The 20,765-nt window shown below is 34.0% G+C and overlaps 1 protein-coding gene across 1 annotated transcript in view; it reads left to right on the top strand.

The window, feature by feature from the left end:
• LOC136041227 (GPI transamidase component PIG-T-like) overlaps positions 1 to 20,765 on the top strand; it is a 62,358-nt gene that overhangs the window by 40,755 nt on the left and 838 nt on the right. Inside the window, exons 8-9 of the mRNA XM_065725805.1 lie at positions 9,299 to 9,545; positions 13,775 to 13,939. Of these exons, the coding sequence (XP_065581877.1) occupies positions 9,299 to 9,545; positions 13,775 to 13,939 (412 nt within the window). The remainder of the gene's footprint in view (positions 1 to 9,298; positions 9,546 to 13,774; positions 13,940 to 20,765) is intronic.

The raw sequence follows: 20,765 nt of genomic DNA, 5'->3' as shown, positions 1-20,765 counted from the left end.
AATAAGCTAAAACAAAGGTAAAAAACAATAAAAAACTAAAAAAAAAACTGAAAAAACTAAAAAAAGGCAAAAACTACAAAAAAAACTAAAAACTAATAAAAAAAGTAAAAAAGCTAAAAAACTAAAAAAACTAAAAAAACTAAAAAAAGGTAAAAAACTAAAAAAAATAAAAAATAAAAAAAACTAAAAAAAAGGAAAAAACTGAAAAATAAGCTAAAATAAAGGTAAAAACCAATAAAAAACTAAAAAGAAAAAAAGGAAAAAACTAAAAAAAATTTTCATCTAAAAAACTAAAAAAAACTAAAAAAGGTAAAAACTAAAAGAACTAAAAAAGAATAAAATAAATGACGACACTCAAAGAGAAAGCGACCAGGACAAAAGGAATGTTCGATTAGCAATCAACAAAGCACCGGGACACAGGGAGTATAAATGACGACCAGGACATAAGTAAAAAAAAAAACTAACAAAACTAAAAAGAAGGTAAAAACTACAAAAAAACTAAAAAGAAAAAAACTAAAAAAAGGCAAAAACTAAAAAAAAACTAAAAACTAATAAAAAAGCTAAAAAACTAAAAAAACTAAAAAAAGGCAAAAACTACAAAAAAAACTAAAAACTAATAAAAAAAATAAAAAAGCTAAAAAACTAAAAAAAACTAAAAAAAACTAAAAAAAGGTAAAAAACTAAAAAAACTAAAAACTACAATGGCGCGTAACTATTATGGCGCGTAACGACTTACGCGCGCGGGGGGGCTTGGGGGGGGCGTGAAGCGCCCCCACCAACTAGGTGTTGGGGTTGCGCGAAGCGCCACCCCAACAGCTAGTATATATATATATATATATATATATATATATATATATATATATATATATATATAGTATATATATATATATATATATATATAGAGCTTATTTTCCCAAATCGGATGAAAATAATTGTGAGAACTGAAAAATGAGCCATATATTACCATAAAGGCAAAGATATACTAAAGAAAACTGACCGGTTTCTCTGGATGCTTGAATTATGCAGGCTTTTCCTAGTTTTGACTTAGGCTTATCATATTTTAGTCTTAGTTTAGTAGGTGTATGATTGTATGTTTTTTTTATGAGCATATGCTTTTGCATATCTAACTCGATCCGTCTCATTTAGGAATGGTTTAAAAACAAAAGAACCAGCCAAGCTTCAGAGAATCAAACAGTTCGTGGTAACGAACTGTAGTAAGGAGCAACCCGGCTCAATAGTAACCAAAACTCTAAAAAATTGAATTTTGATATCAATAGCTACATCAAAAGAATCGCATTTTAATGCTGATTTTAAATATATAAGTTTCATCAAGTTTAGTCTTACCGTCATTATATTCTCTCTGTCCCGGTGTCCCGGTCGTCGTTTGTGTCCCGGTGTCACGGTCTGTAGTGTCATCTTATAATGACGTCATATACAAAGCCTTATATACTTATAATGACGTCAAATGCAAACCCACAAACAAACAAACATGCATATATACAACTTATTTTTATTTATATAGATACAGTTTCCTTTTTGTTTTTTTTTTGTTTTTTAGCTTTTTCTTTTCTTAGTTTTTTTCTTTTTTAGTTTTCTTTTTTTTAGTTTCTTCTGTTTATTGATTTGTTTTCTTCAGTTTGTCAATGTTCATTCTAACATTGACACTTGGAAAAATCTTTACGTGCCAAGCATGCTAAAGCTCCAACAATTTATAATAATTTTGGGTATCTGTTTTAAGGTTTTCGAATTACTTTAATCTATTGTCAAAATATATTGAAATATTTGTGCAATTCCCAGTTTTTTTTTTTTTTTTTTTTTAGTTCTTTAGCTTTTTTTAGTTTTTTTTTAGTTTTTTATCTTTTTTATTTTTTTACGTTTTTTCTTTTTAGTTTTTTTTCTTTTTTTAATTTTTTTAATTTTTAATTTTTTTTTAGTTTTTTATTTTCAGTTTTTTTTTAGTTTTTTACCATTTTTCTTTTTTCGAATTACTTTAATCTATTGTCAAAATATTTCGAAATATTTATGCAATTTCCAGTTTTTACATTCTAGTTTGTTTTCTTTCATATATATAGAAGATATAATCTGGCGTAACGGACAGACAACTTATTTTTATATATATATATATATATATATATATATATATATATATATATATATATATATATATATATATATATATATATATATATATATATATATATATATATATATATATATATATATATATATATATATATATATATATATATATATATATATATATTTATATATATATATATATATACTAGCTGTTGGGGTGGGGCTTCGCGCCACCCCAACACCTAGTTGGTGGGGTGCTTCGCACCCCCCAAGCCCCCCCGCGCGCGTAAGTCGTTACGCGCCATATTAGTTACGTGCCATTGTAGTTGTGTCCCTGTGTCCCACCTGTGAATATAGATAGATTTATATATGTGTTTCAAACTACGTAAAAATCGCGAATATACAACATTCTTGGCTTTGCCACTACTGGGAGCTTTCCGTTTCCAATTGCCAGCAATTGATCTGAAAATGTTTGACCAGAGTCATCGTTTTGCAATCGGACACGCATATTTGTAGTTAATTTTAATATTTTTACGTGTGCCCATAAATTAGAATTTTTCAGGCAAGCATTCATTTCGTCTGCAGGAGTTAAACTACGTAAAAATTGCGAATATACAACATTCTTGACTTTCCCATTGTCTGTGCATATACAAAGCCGTATGTACTAATAATGACGTCATATGCAAACGCTCTTTTTACAAACAAACAAACATGCATACACACAACTCGTTTTATATAGATAGATAGATAGATAGATACAATACAAATTAACTGCGTAAAACTTGCGAATATACAACATTCTTCGCTGTCCAATTGTCGTTGCATATAAATAGATTGTCAGGTTTACCGACCCTCGAACATGCAACGTACAATTGTCCATGGGAAAAACAATCAGTATTAAGATCTATACCACATTTTTCTAATGATTGACCTTGAGCTTTGTTAATGGTGATTGCAAATGCTAATCGAATTGGGAATTGCAATCTTTTAAATTGAAAAGGCAGATCCGTTGGAATCATGGGAATGCGAGGAATAAGAACAGCCTCACCCTCAAAAGGCCCTGTCAAGATTGTGGCCTCTATTAGGTTTTCCATTGTTTTTTTTTACGGCAAGTCGCGTGCCATTGCAAAGCTTTGGTGGGTTGATATTTCTTAAAAGTATTATTGGTACGCCTATTTTTAGTTGTAGCACGTGTGGTGGAAACCCTGAAAGATCTATGGAATTTAAAAATTCAGATGGATAATTAACCGCTTCATTTGGTTCCAAAACTGTGTCGACTGACTTGTAAAGGACTGCCTGGTCTAGAATCTTGGTCAAAACAATATTGTTGATTTCGTGGATGTCTATATTTTTGGGTGCGAGAATCGCTCTTTCACTTAGCCATTTATTATTTTTATAATTTTTTAGAATATTCGGAAATACTTTTTCAATCAATTCATTTTTGGACGTCACTAAATTACAGAAATCAGCAGGTAGTTGTATACGTCCTGAAATTGAGTCTACTGGGAGCTTTCCGTTTCCAATTGCCAGCAATTGATCTGAAAATGTTTGACCAGAGTCATCGTTTTGCAATCGGACACGCATATTTGTAGTTAATTTTAATATTTTTACGTGTGCCCATAAATTAGAATTTTTCAGGCAAGCATTCATTTCGTCTGCAGGAGTTGATCTAGGTATTATAGGTAATGTTTGCCTGAAATTTCCCGCAAGCAATATTAATGTGCTGCCAAAGGGTTTCGACTTCCCTCTCAAATCTTTCAAGCATTGATCCAGAGCCTCGAGCGATTTTTTGTGTGCCATTGTGCACTCATCCCAAATAATAAGTTTGCATTGCTGTAATACTTTACCCATCCCGGATGATTTGGAAATATTGCACGTGGGAGTTTCTGTAGAATGCAAATTGAGAGGCAATTTCAAAGCGGAATGAGCAGTTCTTCCACCAGGCAGCAATGTTGCGGCTATTCCGGACGACGCAATTGCCAACGCTATATCATTTTTTGATCAAATTGATGCCAGAATCAGTTTTATCACAAACTTTTTACCAGTACCTCCTGGCGCATGCAAAAAGAAAATTTCTCCAACGTTGTTATCGACACAATGCATTATCGTATCATAAATGTCTTTTTGTTCCGACGTTAACTTGGAAATGTTATTTTGTACATACGACAATAGATCACTCGTACTGTAACTTTGTTCACGATCCAATTCTACACATGTCGAAACAGCAGCGATACGGTTAGGTGAAGGCATTCCCAAATCCTGAAGAGGTTTGTTTGCCATACGTACGCACAAATCTTCTATAATAACTAAAGTGTAGTTATAAATTTCTAATGTAAAATCAAAAGTCATATCTGACGTCTCTAACTGTTTTCGATGGAGTATATCTTCGGACATTTTTGACTTATATTTTTCCCATAACTCTGTAGGAGCTGATGGAGAGCAAGTTGTTAAAATGATGCGAAACAATGCACGAATTTGACTTGGGGTTGACGTTTCGCACGCGTCATTGATGCAGTTATCCCAGTGTTGGTCATTCTTCAATAAATTCAGAGCTTGGCATGCACTACGGTAAGTGTCATGTATAGTACCGTTTACAGTTCTCAAATACTCAAAGGATGTCGGACCGGGTACATTCACCAAAAGCAGGCGTAGAAAGAAGCATTCATGTTGATTGGGGTGAACGGTGTAGAGTCTTCCTATCGTGGTATCTTTGAAGATGGTAGGTTGGCCTCGACTGACTGGCTTCACTATGAAATACATATCGCCGAACTTTTGTTTTTTTTAACTAAAATCTGGTAGGCATTGATGACCTTATCCAAGTCAAAATCCCAAACCCAATCATCATCGCTATCATTTTCAGTTTTGATATGTTTTGACTCTCGCTGTCCAGGTGGATCTTCATCTAACTGCGCGGTTTTGCGTTCTTTAGCCTCAAGCCTGTTTCCTTGCTGTTCTTTTGATTCCTCGGCACGCTTTCTTTTCTGACTTTCTCTATCAGCAGCAAGTTTTTTGGCATAGACTCTTTGAGCATCTTCATCGGCTTTTGCCATTGTAAGTTCATCAGTCATTGTAAACTTAAACATTAATAGATTTCTACGTGAACATATGTCTTAAATATCTTGAATGACGTCACCGTCAAAGCAAAAATGACGACAACTAATTTCATGACGTCAGTCAACACAGAAACATGACGTCACCTGACACACAGACAGACAACTTATTTTTATATATATAGATATGTATATATATACTAGCTGTTGGGGTGGCGCTTCGCGCCACCCCAACACCTAGTTGGTGGGGCGCTTCGCGCCCCCCAAGCCCCCCCGCGCGCGTAAGTCGTTACGCGCCATATTAGTTACGCGCCATTGTAGCTGTGTCCCTGTGTCCCACCTGTGAATAGAGATGATATAAATATATATTTTTAACTACGTAAAACATGCGAATATACAACATTCTTCGCTGTCCCATTGTCTGTGCATATAAATAGCATTTATATTCCCTGTGTCCCGGTCGTCATTTGTGTCCTGGTGTCCCAGTTTGTAATTTCTCTTTGAATGTTCCGGTCGTCATTTATATTCCCTGTGTCCCAGTGCCCCGGTCGTCATTTGTGTGCCGGTCAGTAATTTCTATTCAAACAATCCCTGTGTCTCAGTCGTCAATTATATATCCCGCCTGTGCCCCCGGCGTCCCCGTTGTAGTTGTGTCTCTGTGTCCCGGTTGTCATTTATATTCCCGGTCGTGATTTGTGTCCGGGTGTCCCAGTCTGTAATTTTCCTTTGAGGTTCCCGTTCGTCATTTATATTGCCTCTTTGTCGGTCGTCATTTGTGTCCCGGTCTGTAATTTATCTTTGAGTGTTTTTTCTTTTTAGTTTTTTACATTTTTCATTTTTTTTTCTTTATTTTTCAGCGTCACTATGAAGTACATATCGCCGAACCTTTGTTTTTTAACTTAAATCTGGTAGGCATTGATGACCTTATCCAAGTTAAAATCCCAAACCCAATCATCATCGCTATCATTTTCAGTTTTGATATGTTTTGACTCTCGCTTTCCTGGTGGATTTTCATCTAACTGCGCGGTTTTGCGCTCTTTAGCCGCAAGCCTGTTTTCATGCTGTTCTTGTGATTCCTCGGCACGCTTTCTTTTCTTACTTTCTCTATCAGCTGCAAGCCTGTTTTCTTGCTGTTCTTGTGATTCCTCGGCACGCTTTCTTTTCTTACTTTTTCTATCAGCAGCGTGAATGCATTAACGCATGTCTTAAATACCATTAATGACGTCACCGTCAAAGCAAAAATGACGACAACTAATTTCATGACGTCAGTCGACACAGAAACATGACGTCACCTGACACACAGACAGACAGACAACTTATTTTTATATATATATATATATATATATATATATATATATATATATATATATATATATATATATATATATATATATATATATATATATATATATATATATTCATCTTTTTATTTTGACTTCTTTTGTGTAAACTTCTTTTTTAAGCGTAATTTCTTTGAATAAAAAGGAAGATTTACTTCCATCTTAGTAGCAACTCTGTAATTACCACAGTAGTGGAAAAGCTTATTTGTTCATGAGCTCCTGCTTGAAGTCTTGTAAATCTATTTTTGAATGGTGATTAATTTTTTGTCAATGGTGCATAATCTGGCCACTAATAATTTTTTAGTGGCCTTCATGCCAGATGCATAAGTGGTTAGCTGTAAAATTTAGTACCAGTAATACTACCACTACTCGCATTATTTCTTTAATTTTTTTTTCTTAAATGGTGAATAATTTTTTGTCACTGATATATGTTGATCCGGTCATTAACCACTTTCTAGTGGCCTGTTTGTCAGGTATGTAAGTGGTTAGCCAGAAGATAAGCTGGATATTATTTAATAAAGTAAAATATTCCTTTCATATTTCTCGTTATATAAAAGGTACTATTTTTTCTCTTTAATAATCCTGTGAAAACTTATTCAATTAGTTGATCAGAAAACGTGGGATAGGGGGAGGGGATTTCATGGTAAAATAATAAATAAAGCATTTGAGTATTGGGATAAAAACACTAGAATACTATATAAGTCACATTCAGGAATATTTCTTGAATTTTAAGAATGATCACACAAAAGAATTAGATAAAACAAAACATGAAATAATAAGCAAAGTAAAAGAAAAACAGAATCAAATAAATGTAGAAAAGTTCTGGACTACAATAAAAGTTAAATTTGGGAATATTTTGTGAATTCAAGGAATGATGATGCAAAAGAAGTTAATCGAAAAACGTTAAATAATTAATGAAGTAACAACAGAAAACAGAATAAAAATAGAAGTTACAAAACAATCTCAAGTTTGGAAAATAAACTACTACAAACCTATCGTAGCGTTAAAACCCCATTGAAGTTAAGATTTGATCAATACCAAAACTCAGCCTGTTCCGAAACATGGTATTAACTGACGTTGGTGGTAAGATTTTTGTAAGATCCAGGTAGTAGGAACCAGGAGCTCGCTCTCGATATTTCGCTTCTTTTTTAGTCTACTTCTTCATTTATTTTCTTCTTTTTCTTGTTCTGGATTAGTACACAAATCAAATTCTAACTCCTGCAGTGCGTTGCTGCAGCTTAGTTTGGATTCTGGGTCCCGTATTACCAAGCTGACATCAATCTCACATGGTCACTACAGAACCTTGCTATTGATTTAAGTTTATTGTTTTTCTCTATATGGATTAAGTAAGAAATTCGATATTTAAATTAAAGATATTTAAAATAGTAGAGAATTAGATAAGTTTATTGACAACCCACTTATGAAACGTTTATTGTTAGGCGAGCAAAACTTAGAATTTACATCTGACACATATTTTGGTAAACAAGTGGTAATTTGACAAAACAACTTAGTCTTGTATTTAAAAACAATGAATAATCGTTTTCATCACCTCTTAAGTCTTCTATTTTGTTCTTTTTTTCTTGGATTTTCATCTCCGATTTCATACGAGATGTCCCTAGTTTTATTCTAAATTTACTATAGGTAAAAAAAAAATCCAGTTACTAAAAAGGGTTATCTGGATCCTTGTAATTTTTATCTTGGCTCATTGGAGGATGATAAAATTCTTTTGGCCGTCTTTTGGCTATTAAACTACCGAACTGTTATTTCTCCAGTTACAAAAGACAAAAAAAAGGTTGTTCTTGGCTAGTTCTTGGGTTTTAGTATTTGGTTTCATTAAACTCATCTACTTTTACATCGGAAAAGTAAGCGCTTTGATTGGGTCCTAAACTATTCTTCTCTGTACATAGAAGAGCTTTTTAGCTCAGTTTCTATTATAAGAGATTGGCAAGGTGAATGCATAAGCAGAAATAGGGTTGCTAAAATGGGCTTCAATGTTGCCACACCGAACCATAAAAAGGAATTGGCGAAACTAATTAGTTAATTAATAATAAAATAATTAGTTTATAACGCTGTTCGTTCGTTCAAAACATTAAACTAAATTAAAAGCCCAGTAGCCATGCTTGGTATTGGTACTCCCAAAACGAAAGACAAGTCATCTACAACTTTTACTGCAGTTACTATAACAATACCAAAAAATAAACGAATAACTGCCTGAAAAAAATTCATACACCTTCAAGGAACGATGCTTGCCCCAATAACGGAGGGCAGAATTTACAAACCATTAGAATTGTAATATTTTGACATTAATGAATACCCTGGAGTAATTCGACGTCAATATTACTTTATACAAGTTCAATTGTCTATTGTACATTACAGATGGCACTGGCCCTTATCCTGTTTGGTCCTTCTAGTATTGCAATTCCAAATTTGGGTGAATCAATAGTTGTTGTTTATTTTAAAAATAAAAAGTTCCAATAGGAATAAATCCTTTGAATAGACAGTGATAAATTTCAATAAAAATACTAGATATTTTATGAACATATGAAGTGACCGCCGTTAGGACGTTCACTGCGTATGTGACCAAAAAATCTTTTTTTTGTGAAATTTACGAAATTATATAGGTTATTTTTAGCATGAAGATCTTGAGGAATCATTTAATGTCATATTTTCATTTCAGAACATTTTTATACCCTGGAGTAATTCGACGTCAATATTACTTTATACAAGTTCAATTGTCTATTGTATCATTTCAGAACATTTTCATACCCTGGAGTAATTCGACGTCAATATTACTTTATACAAGTTCAATTGTCTATTGTATCATTTCAGAATATTTTCATTTTGTACCTGGACGAGACCGTGTGAGACCTCATCACCTTGAAATAGTCCTTGAAGTCCCATCATATTCTACTGTGGAAATTCAGTTTGAATTTGAGAAGGCCTTTTTGAAATGGCACGAATATCCTCCAGATGCAAATCACGGATTTGACATTCCAGCTGCAATCATCAGCGCGTATCTTTTCATTCCTCGTAATTACACTGCCCTGTCACAAGAATCAAGTACATTTGAATCCAGGTTAGAATGTTGTTCTTGTTTTCTGAGTCTAGTTGTTTTACTTGCCATTAATTTAATTACTCCATTAATTGCTACTACTACTACTAATAACTCACTGCAGCACCAAGCCGCCTGAGGCCAACACAGCTACGCACTCTCCTCCTCCAACCTAATCTATTCAAGGCCTCCTTCTTTACACCCTCCCAGGAAGTTCCCATTTCCTTTAAATCTTTATTTATGACATCCTTTCAACCCAGACAAGGACGACCTGCTTTCCGTGTAGCCCCAGACGGTTGGCCAAAAAGGACAATCTTCGGCAATCTGTCACCCTTCATCCGCAGAACGTGGCCTAGCCATCTCAACCTTTCTTTCATTATAGCCCTAGAACAATTTTAGGAAAAAATTTGTGAAGTTGCTGATGGTGTCTTAGGGTAGAAAATTGGGAACGCAGCTAAGAATATTAGTGAAAAAAGCTTTATGTTTGATAGAAAGAAGAAGGGGTTCGGACAAGAATTATAAGAGTGACAGATCATATAAAAACAAGAAGAATGTAAAGAGAGTTGAGAATGCATTAGAATATGAACTAAAGAGGTGTGAAGCGGAGGCCATTGATAAAATTGCCGAGGATCTGGAAGATGCGGCTAGACGGCATAATAGTAAAATATTATACTAGCATGTTAATAAACTGAGAGGGAGTAGACAATCTGGACTTGTCCTAGTTAAAGATAGGAACGGGACCACAAATAGTGACAAGGAAAAAGTTAAAGAGAGATGGGCAGGGCATTTTGAGAATGTGCTAAACCGAGATACAGTTGCAGGCAAAGATATAGATGAAAATGAAAAATTTGTGATACCTTGGATGTGTAGTAAGATTTGTTTTGTGAAGAAGAATTAGCGACAGTTCGAAAAGGATTAAAAAATAATAAAGCCCCAGATGCTGATACCGTGGTAAATGAGTTTCTTAAATTTTGTGGCTCTGAGGTTAGAAATAAGTTACTGAAGATTATGAATATGATTAAAGGGGAAGCACCTAGCGATTTTAGGAAAACCCTAATTAAACCACTATATAAGAAAAATGACCGGAGTTAGTTTGGTAATTAACGAGACACTAGCCTGATTGCTGTTGGTAGCAAATCACTTAGTAATATGATGCTTTTTAGACTGAGAGATAGTGTAGACAAAGTGATAAGAAAGGAACAGTGCGGTTTTTAGAAAGGGTAGAGAATGTGTCCACCAGATTTATTACTCTTAGATTAGTAACTGAGACGTGTCAGAGTTATCAAACACCTTTGGTGCTCAGTTTTGTAGATTATGAGAAAGCTTTTGATTATGTTGATTGAAGAGCTTTAGTGAAGGTCTTATCCTTGTATGGTATTAAATTAAAAAAAAAAAAATCCACAAATCAAGTTTTTCAAAGAAAAGTATAGAACTCCATTAAGCCAAGAGTGGGCAAAAATAAAGTCAAATAAACTTCCAATCGTAAAGCTACCACAAATCACTATCAGTAAATAAACGAGACCAGAAACGAACAGAAATTACAATAAATAGCCGAGTCAAACTCAAAACGAGCAGAAATTAACATGAGTAGGGCTGATAACCCTTATGCGTTCTCAAGACCAGGACACAATTTGCGCTTTACTGAAAAAGAAAAACAGCAACAAAAAAACAAATAACCATGGATTGTCAGTTTAATTGACATATACTGATATTTATTCCGTAAAAGCTTTGATAAGTTTTTATTTACGAAAGTAAGAAAAGTGAAAACACTTCAAACGTATTTTGTTTTAGTAAAACGGGTACTAACCCTCTCAATTTCCAATCGAGTGAGCCCTTTTCGGAGTTTCTACGATAACTTCTTCGATACATTGTGCCCTGGTCCAAAAAAATAACAATAATACATTGTGCCCACATCGCTCTTCACTTAGGCAGTGCTGCCTATGATACCAAACAAATACTAGTGATTACCGCTATGTCCGAGAATAACACTGCTGCGGTTAAGGTACCCGACTTAGTTCTGTGTACCCGACTGACTTAGCGTATTTTAAACAGTAGGCTGTACGAAAAATGCGGTTCTATCCCGCTTTCTATGGGTATAATGAGGGAAAGGTTTAAATGGCTTGGGCACGATCTGCGGATGAAGGATGACAAATTGCCTAAGATTGTCCTTTTCGGCCAACCGTCAAGGGCTAAACGAAAAGCCTGTCGTCCGTGGTTGGAATGGGAGGATGTTGTAAAGAAAGATTTAAGGGAAATGGGAACTTCTTGGGAGGGTGTAAAGATGGAGGCTTTTAATTGATTGGGATGGAGGAGGAGCGTGTGTAGCTGAGTCGGCCCCAGGCGGCTTGGTGCTGCAGTTAGTGGTTAGTAGTAGTATTAGTAGTAATTACCGTATAATTAATTTACGTACCATTAATTTAATTACAGTTACTGAATCTGGTTACTTAAAGTTATTTAAAACACCAGTTGCTTATAGCACAATAGTGAAAATGAAATCTACTTTTTAGACTTGGAATAAGTATAAACTTGCATAGCCAGTAATATTAAAAAAAAACACTTATTTTTTAATGATAATCTATTTTTTAATATTAGAGGGCTCTATTTGTAGTTAATCCAGTTTTTATTGGTAGTGGGCGTCAAATTTATGTATAAAAACGCAGTTGAAAAATCAGCAAAAAAGGCAAATGTAGAAAAGGGCAGAAAGGGCAATAACAAATGTGTAACTTACCTTGGAAGGCGTAATGGTTTTTGGTGTAATGGTCGTTGTCGCTGTACGGAGTTGAATGAAGTGAATTTATTTGTTTAGCTTATTTATTTTTGTTTTACTATTTTATTTCTACGAAATTATCTTAAAATAAATGTTATTTTATTGCTGTAAAATATTTTGCATTTGAGGATCTAATAATTTTCGTGAAAAGATTTGGTAAATTTGAAGAAATGAAAAATTTAAAAACCACAGGTAATGAGACCAATTCTACTCCTGTTTCAAAGGCAACCAAAAAAAATGTGCAAATCTACGAAAAGGAGGTAAAAACTGGAAAGGAAGTAACAACCTGAAAGGAGGTAAAAAACTGAAAAGGAAGTAACAAACTGAAAGGAGGTAACAAAAAAAAAACTGAAACTTGCACGCTCGGACAGCAACCACTTTAATTTGCAACAGAATACACTCAACAACAAACAAGGTTAATTCTGAATTTAATTAATTAATTTAATTCTTAGCTTAATTCTCAACATACAAGAACAAGGGCTCGTCAAGGGAACCTCAAGTAAAACGCAACAGACCAGGCACGTATACATTTTTTTTTCCGGGGAAGGGGAGTATCACAAAAATAATCAGGGGGAGGGGGAATAAGAACGGTTTTTTTTACAATTTGACTAAGGAGTGAATTCAAGAAAATTTAGGATAAGGAAGGGGCGATATCCCGCCTTTGTTGTGTCCGTGCAACAGACATGCCAGAATAGCAAGTCAACATCTAGAGTTTTTACATGACCCCCGTACTAAGACCCCTGTGTAATAAGAAATACTATAGTCACTAATAGTCGATTTATTTATTTGAAAACCTGTGATACAAAACAAAAAGACTGAGCATTGTAAAAAAAAAATGACAAAAAAGGTAAATAAAAAAGACCCACAACTCACAATACTGAGAAGGAAGGTAATACTAAAGTTAAAAGACATTACATTGATAGTAATACAATAAATAGCTATAAAATAAAGGAAACATTAATATTATGAGCAGTTATCAAACTATCATTAAAAACGAACAGCAATAAAACACTAATAAAGACAGTGATTGGTTAAGTACTAATATTTTGGTTAAGTACATATTGGTTAAGTACTAATCACTGGAGTTCTTAGACTTGATAAATGAATGTTGTAAAACGATAACTCATATATCTATAATGAGATTAATAATACTGTCAAAAATGATAAAGAATAGGTGTTATTCCTCCCTATCCCTGTCAACTCACCTCATTTCCACTTTTTAACTTGGCCGATGAAACTGTTGAGCAAAGCCTTTCCAAGTACACCATGACCTCACCGCACCAAAGCGGTTCACTCAAACAAGGTGAACTGCTCATTTACGCCACCTCCCAAAAGCTACCCCCCCTCACAATTTTCTTGTAGAACATAATCTGTTGAATAGTATCGAATTGGGATATTTGACCTTATTTTTCGTTCTGAAGTTACTTACAAAAATGTTATCATAAGTTACTTTACGAGTATATTAAAATTCTTCTCTATTTTCTAGTATGAATGTATCGTCTGCGAAAGGATATGCCCTAAAAATGCATAGTGAAACCCTGGTGGTAACCATGGCAACCCCTGACTTCAGTATGCCTTACAATGTAATATGTCTTACGTGTACTGTTGTAGCTTTGGCGTTTGGACCTCTTCATAACTATACTACCAAAAGGTATGTAAATGTTAGCCAGATTTGACTCTAGATGTGGTCACCATTACTCACATATCCTTTGGGATATGAACCCCCCCCCCTTTCCCAATGATGGACAAGAAAGTTCAGTTTTTCTAAACAAAAACCGGTTTCTTTATCTTTTTTTACCAGTTGATCGTGGCGCAATAGTAAATATTTGTAAATATTATATTATATTTGTATTGATGATAATATCTATGCAACTATTGATGATGATAAGGAACGAAGTATAAACTGAAATTAACTCTCATGTTGGTACTTAACTGGAATGCGATATGTGCATAGTTAACTCTAGTAAAGGGGGGGGGGGTGTCTGTCTGTGGAGTAAATTTTTTTGAAAGAGGAGAGAAAGAAGGTGGAGGGTAAGTCCATATTTCTAAGTGAAAGTTTGCCATATTCATGTCATAAACAATAATTATATACTATACACAATGACATTGGGCATAATTGCCAAGCTTTTAGTATAAGCTCATTGCTCAACGTATCCAAAGTCTTCAAGCCTATGATTAGTTTTATAATATGAAGGACATTGAAAATTAAAATTGATTTCACATAACTGGTTCAAATCAGATTTCAGGTAACCAATTTAAAACTTCCACAATTATACATATTTTAAAAACCAGGAAGAATCGGCAATTTAATTCTAATCAAATTCAAATTAATTTTAATTCTAACGAAAAGGATCTCTGTTTACGTTATGCAGTTTTTTCGGTAATAGTTGGTGCTAAATTAAAAAAAAGGGCAAAGTTCATATTATTCTAGTTCACTTTGTTCAGATAAAACTATGCTATTTATTTTCCATTATCCGAACATGTTGGCCTCGGGTGGCTTGATGATGCGGTGAGACAATACTAGTGCTAGTAGTCGTAGTAAATCTACAAATTATGAATTGGAGGCATGTTGGATATCCAAGTTCATATTATTCTAGTTTCCTATCCTCGGATGAAACTATGCTATTTATTTTCCATTATCCAAACATGCGCAGTTCGTTATACGGTTTCCATGAGACAGGGGAAATATTAGAAAAATACTTGAAATATTATATAGGAATATTAAAAATAATATGATGAACCTGTCAAGCCATATACTTCATCAAAAACATAAATATTCACCAAAAGATAACCTAAAGTCATATAGCAAACTTAAGAAGATGTGACTAGTTTGAAATTGTCTGTTTCTAATTGGGAATCACGAGTTTGTGATATTGGAATTTTAACGGACAAAGAGTGCCGTCGACTTCAATTTGGTAGTTTTTCTTATTAGTTTTCAAGATTCAACGTTGCAACATTGGCAAGGAAGCCATACTGCCCTAAAAATTTGATTTTAAAAAGAACCAAACTTATTGTAAAACAATTGTTTCAAAACAACAACAAAATTATTTTTAGAAAAAAATTTACTTTCAGTTATAAATAGACCTGAGGTGGGCCCAGGGTAAAAATTGTTTTATTTTGATGTCCTTGGTCCCGTAATTCGTATATTTTAGATTTATTTTTCTAAGTGAACTTTCATTCTCAATTTTTATTCTATTTATTCTCAATTTATAAAATTTGCTCGTTCATTAGCTTAGCAAAAACCATACACAAGGACATTGAAATGCCCAACCCCCCATTGCACTTCATGGCTGAAGGGCTTTGAAATGGAAATCAGCACTGTCGATAGGGACTGTAAAGTCCAATGCCGTATTGTTAAGCTATTTTTTTTTACCAAGAATAATTGTCTACTTCATGGCAAATAAGGAAAAAAAATTCATTTTTAGTCAAACAAAGACCCCTATTTTAATTTTTCCTGTATACACTTTCTCTTGACCTTATAGGAATTGATAATGTTATTTATGATAATACTATTCTCAGTGATAAAAAAACAAGAAGTCAATGAGGAATTTTCTGGAGACTGTGATTAAAATACAACCTAGGCGGATATTTTGGTAATTTGACTAAAAGTATTCTTAAGCGCGAGATATGTGGCGAAAACGGAAGCAAAGAAACTAATATAAACTTAACTTACTCAAAACTTCTCCGATAGTTTAACGAGAAATTGTATTAAAATAATTTAACTTAAAAAACAAATAAATAAAATGAAAATGATATATAAAATAATTAAAATAGACATAGATTAAAACTTAAACAAAAATAAATGAAAATAATTGAATGACTAAAAAGTCAAAAATTTCAGAGCTTTAGCTTCATTGCCTCATAGGACTTCAGCTAAGCTGGACAAAAAGGTCAGTGATTCATATCATAAAGTTTACTAAGAATTTAAACATTTTTTTTTTGAAATGCTTTCTTTTTTGGCAGCTAGCCTTGTACGCTTGTAGCCATGTACGCCTTCTACGACACAGGCTCACTTTGATTTACTACTGATTTTACTTTATATTTTATTAAATAATTCGTTGTTAAATTTGCGTGCACATGGTTGTGGTTAACTTCTGTTTTCTTTACCTTCTGTTATGTGCATGATGAAAAGCCAGTTTGGTCCAAAGGGTTAACTTTCAAGAGTGGCAACTGGTGCTAGCGTCGACAAAAACTTCAGTGCCATCTAGTGTTTGGAGAAACTTGGGAATTTTTTTTTTAGTGCAGCAATGAGAATGATTAGTTATTTTGTGTAGGTCGTAAAATTAGTCTTATAAAAAGTGTCTGATCCTAGTTCCTGACAAAAAACGATTAAGAAGTTTGAAAAATGCCAATTACTGCCAAATGATAGATCGCGTTGATGTTCTTTTCAGAAACTAGCGCCAGTTTCCACTCTTACAAGTTACCCATACTCTAAGGTCAGACCCGTAGTAAGTTGATATATTGTATTAAGGAAAATTTAAATTAGTTTCAAGTCACTCGGATGTATTTATAGATATAGCAACTCATCTGGAAAAGAAAATTATTGAAATTGTTTGGGCTACATACTGTATAACTTTGATTTTAATAAAAGTTATATCATTCCGAATTTGCCCCGGTTAAAGAACTATCCCCCACTTGTAAATGTTATACTATTTCTCCTCAATTTTTTGTGCAAGTGAACATTTAAAAATTCCGTTAGTAATTTCAGTAGCATCAGATGGGATGCTTGGAAAAATAGAGCCAATCATTTCATTGTATAGACGTACAGGTATAGACGTACAGACGTACATTGTATAGACGTACATATTGCACCACTGACCTTGAAGTACCAAGGACACTAAAAATTAAAATTAATCCTTTAAAATGGTTAAGCGGAAGTTTACACAACCATATATTCTTGTGTTTTGGGTTCGTCGTTACATCCACTGGTGATCGTAAAAACGCGGACGGATTGGAACTAATTCAAATGGTGATGTTCAAATTGAATGTATTTGATCCTTTTTTCTTGTTTTGGAGGGGGGGGGGGGTTCAGCTAATAAAGAATGGTTAAGTAGTGAAAATAATTATTAAAACGGAAAGTAAACTATATTTAGTCCAATTTTAATAGGCGACTTATTTAGCTTAAATAAAATTTAATAGGTGACTTATTTAGATTAAATAAAATTTAATAGGCGACTTATTTAGTTTAGATAAAGTTATTTGACCATTTCTCATCAGTTCTCATCATGCTTTATAACAGGCATAGGTAAGCATAGGTTTAATCCAGGGGGATTAGAGTCTTCTTCTACTGGGGGACACAAGGGGAGGGGCTCAAAACATGATTGAAATCTGTTTTAGGCCGCTTTTTTTGTATTTTTTTTTTAGGGGAAGGGTTTTCGGTACATTTTATTATTCTTTAGGACTATGTATGTGATTGCAAATCTTGTTCAGCAGTATGTCTTGTTTGTATTACCATTTGTGACATAAAGTGGACCTCGATCCGCATATCTTTTGGTTGAAGGAGAAGTCTTTCAAATCAATATGATCGAGTATTCCGCTAAGAGGGGCCAGGGGGAAAGTTCATTGTACGGTTTCCATGAGACAGGGAAAATATTAGAAAAATACTTGTAGAAACATTTGGATGAACCTGTCAAACCATATGCATAAAATAAAGCCGTAGCGTCTATTTTTTTTTGTAAAAACGGGAGGAAAAATAGCTTGCCTGCTTCCCCTCCCCGAATTTTAATTCCTTCTTTCCTCTAAATGGGAAACTTTTTCCGAAAGTTCCACTCGATCGCCGAGACAAAAGCGTGTATAGCACTGTTTTGTTTACAGTGTCTTGTTATACACTGTTTAAGTTGCTTGCCTTTAGGCAAAATTGAAGTATATTCTCTTACGAGCATCCGGAAAGCGGCTGCTTTCCGCTTTCCGACCTTTGCTTTCCGGAGGTAGCATCGATTCTGTATCATTACTTCACAGTTTAGATTCGAAACTGGATGCCTGCACCTCATTGATGCTTCCAATTTTATAGAGCAGGCTTTACCCCCCCCCCCCCCTGAGTGATGTGTGACGGTTCCCCTTCATATAGTATGTATTTTAGAGGGCCCTGGGAACATGGCTTTTGCTTAGTTTTCAATAATCAATGAAGCAACTTTGAGAGGATAACGTAGTTTTTATTTTTTCACAAGCGATGAGGCGATTCCTAAATGTACCCTTCCGCTCAGTTCCTTTTTAGAGGGGTCAGGGAGTATAGCTCTTGCATGTTTGTCGATAAGTATCCAGGAATCGGGGAAGAACTCCCCAATTCTTTCACCCGGGCTGGTTCTTCTAACAGTAAGATATGGATAGATTTCTCACAATACTTCTCCTTCATTTTATTCTTGAAAATGTGTCCTTCATTATAAGCCTTTTGCCGGAAAATAGCCGGCGAAGTAATTTTCTATATTGCCAGGCGATTTTCCCGACAAGAAAATTGCTGTCTATATTCATACATTGCATATATTATAAGGCAATCGCCTATATTCAAGGCAATTTGTTGGCAAGGCGATTTTCTATATTGCCAGGCGATTTTCCCGACAAAGAAAATTGCAGTCTATATTCATGCATTACATATATTATAAGGCAATTGCTAATATCGAGGCAATATGTCGGCAAGGCAATTTTCTGTATTGCTAGGCAATTTTCCCGACAAGGAAAAATGTAGATAATTGTCTGTATTCATATATAACATATATTATGAGGCAATTGCCTGTATTCAAGGCAATTTTCTATATTGCCAAGAAATTTTCCCGACAAGGAAAATTTCAGGCATTTGTCTATATATTATAAGGCAATTGTCTATATTCAAGGCAATTTTCTGTATCGTAAATTTCTTTTTAATAAGCTTGATAAGTCTCTTGCAAGAAAACTTCATTTAGGATTCCATCTTCTTGGCAAAAAAATGCCTTAAATATCGCTTTATTTAGTTCGAACTCAGAAAACCATAACACCGAAAATGTTCATGTTTTTCTAATCCGAACGAACATTGTAAGTAAACGCTAGGATTAAGGTATTCCCAGACATAATTTTTCATAATCAAAATCCAAGAATTTCCTTTTAAAAATAAATTTTCTTCTGTATTCAATAGAAAAAATCTTTACTTGTCTATTTTTATCTTTTTTAAGAAGGTAAAAAGTCAAATAAAGAAACATATTTTCTTAATATTGGTGATTTTCGTTAACAAAGTAAACAGCTACAATAGTGATGTTAACTTAGCTAGAATATTAGACTTTTATAATCAATCAAATTTAACCCCAATCGCGCTAAAACCCAAGTAGCTCTAAAACTTCCCAAGATTGATGCGTATTCTGTAACTGGGGAGTTTATATGTGTTGAGGTTTTCCATCACTTTTCCAGGGCTGTTCCTTGTTTTCGGGACACCATCTATGTGTTAAGAATTTTCTTTTGTAAGTAATACTTAACTGTGATGAAAATAAGTCAAGAAAGTGATTAAATCAGGTAACTTCTCTGGGTGTTCCTACTCCAAACCACACAATATTACTTGTCTAAGACATACATAACTTACGAGAGTGGATGCTAGCGCTATTGTCAACAAAAATCTTCACCGACATTTAGCATTTCTTGGATTTTTTTTCAGTTTGATAATTAGACAAAATTAGCCAAACGCTAGATGGCTTTGGTGATTTTTGTCGGCATTATCGCGTGTTTCTATTCTTATAAGCTGCACATGTTTTTTACCCTACACTTTATTTTACCAAAGAGAATGAATATGAAACCCTTATTGTTTGAATTCGCTAAATAGAAACTTACATAAATATAAATAGGAAAAATCGGGAATTCGATTTTTACAAAAGGATCCAATTAAAAGGATCAACCCAAAATCAATCCAATCTTTCATCCCTTAGTTCTATGACTATCTACCTTAGTTCTGATTTATGAATGATGTATGGACGGATTATCATAAACTTATCTATCAACAAGTGAAATGACCTTATTCTTATGCAATCCTAAAAAGCGATTATGCCAGATTTGCCTCTCACTCACTTGGCCTATCTATCCTGGCTTTTGAATTAGCCATGTCTCGATGCTCGTAACTACTTGATTTTAATTAAAAATTATGCAGTTTTTGATACTAACACAACTCTTTATTTTAAATCTCGACCGGATCTGGTGACATTGGGGGAGTTTGGGGGGGCCTAGAATCTTGGAAAACGCTTAGAGTCGAGGGATCGGGATGAAACTTGGTGGGAAAAATAAGCAGAAGTCCTAGATACGTGATTGAAATAATCGGAATAGATCCGCTCTATGGGGGAGTTGGAGGGAGGGGAGGTTTAATTCTGAAAAATTAGAAAAAATGACGAATCAACAGATTAGAATCAACAACAAATTTGACTCAACATGCAGATATTTCAGATATACTCAATCTGCAGATTTTTTTTTTCAAAGTGCCATCACTGTTCTAAGTTTAGTTTTTCGTAATTGTTTGCTAAATGGAGTGT

This window comes from Artemia franciscana, unplaced genomic scaffold (assembly GCF_032884065.1).
Source record: "Artemia franciscana unplaced genomic scaffold, ASM3288406v1 PGA_scaffold_1180, whole genome shotgun sequence".
In the NCBI taxonomy this organism is placed as follows: domain Eukaryota; kingdom Metazoa; phylum Arthropoda; class Branchiopoda; order Anostraca; family Artemiidae; genus Artemia; species Artemia franciscana.
This window is presented reverse-complemented; position numbering and strand designations above follow the sequence as displayed.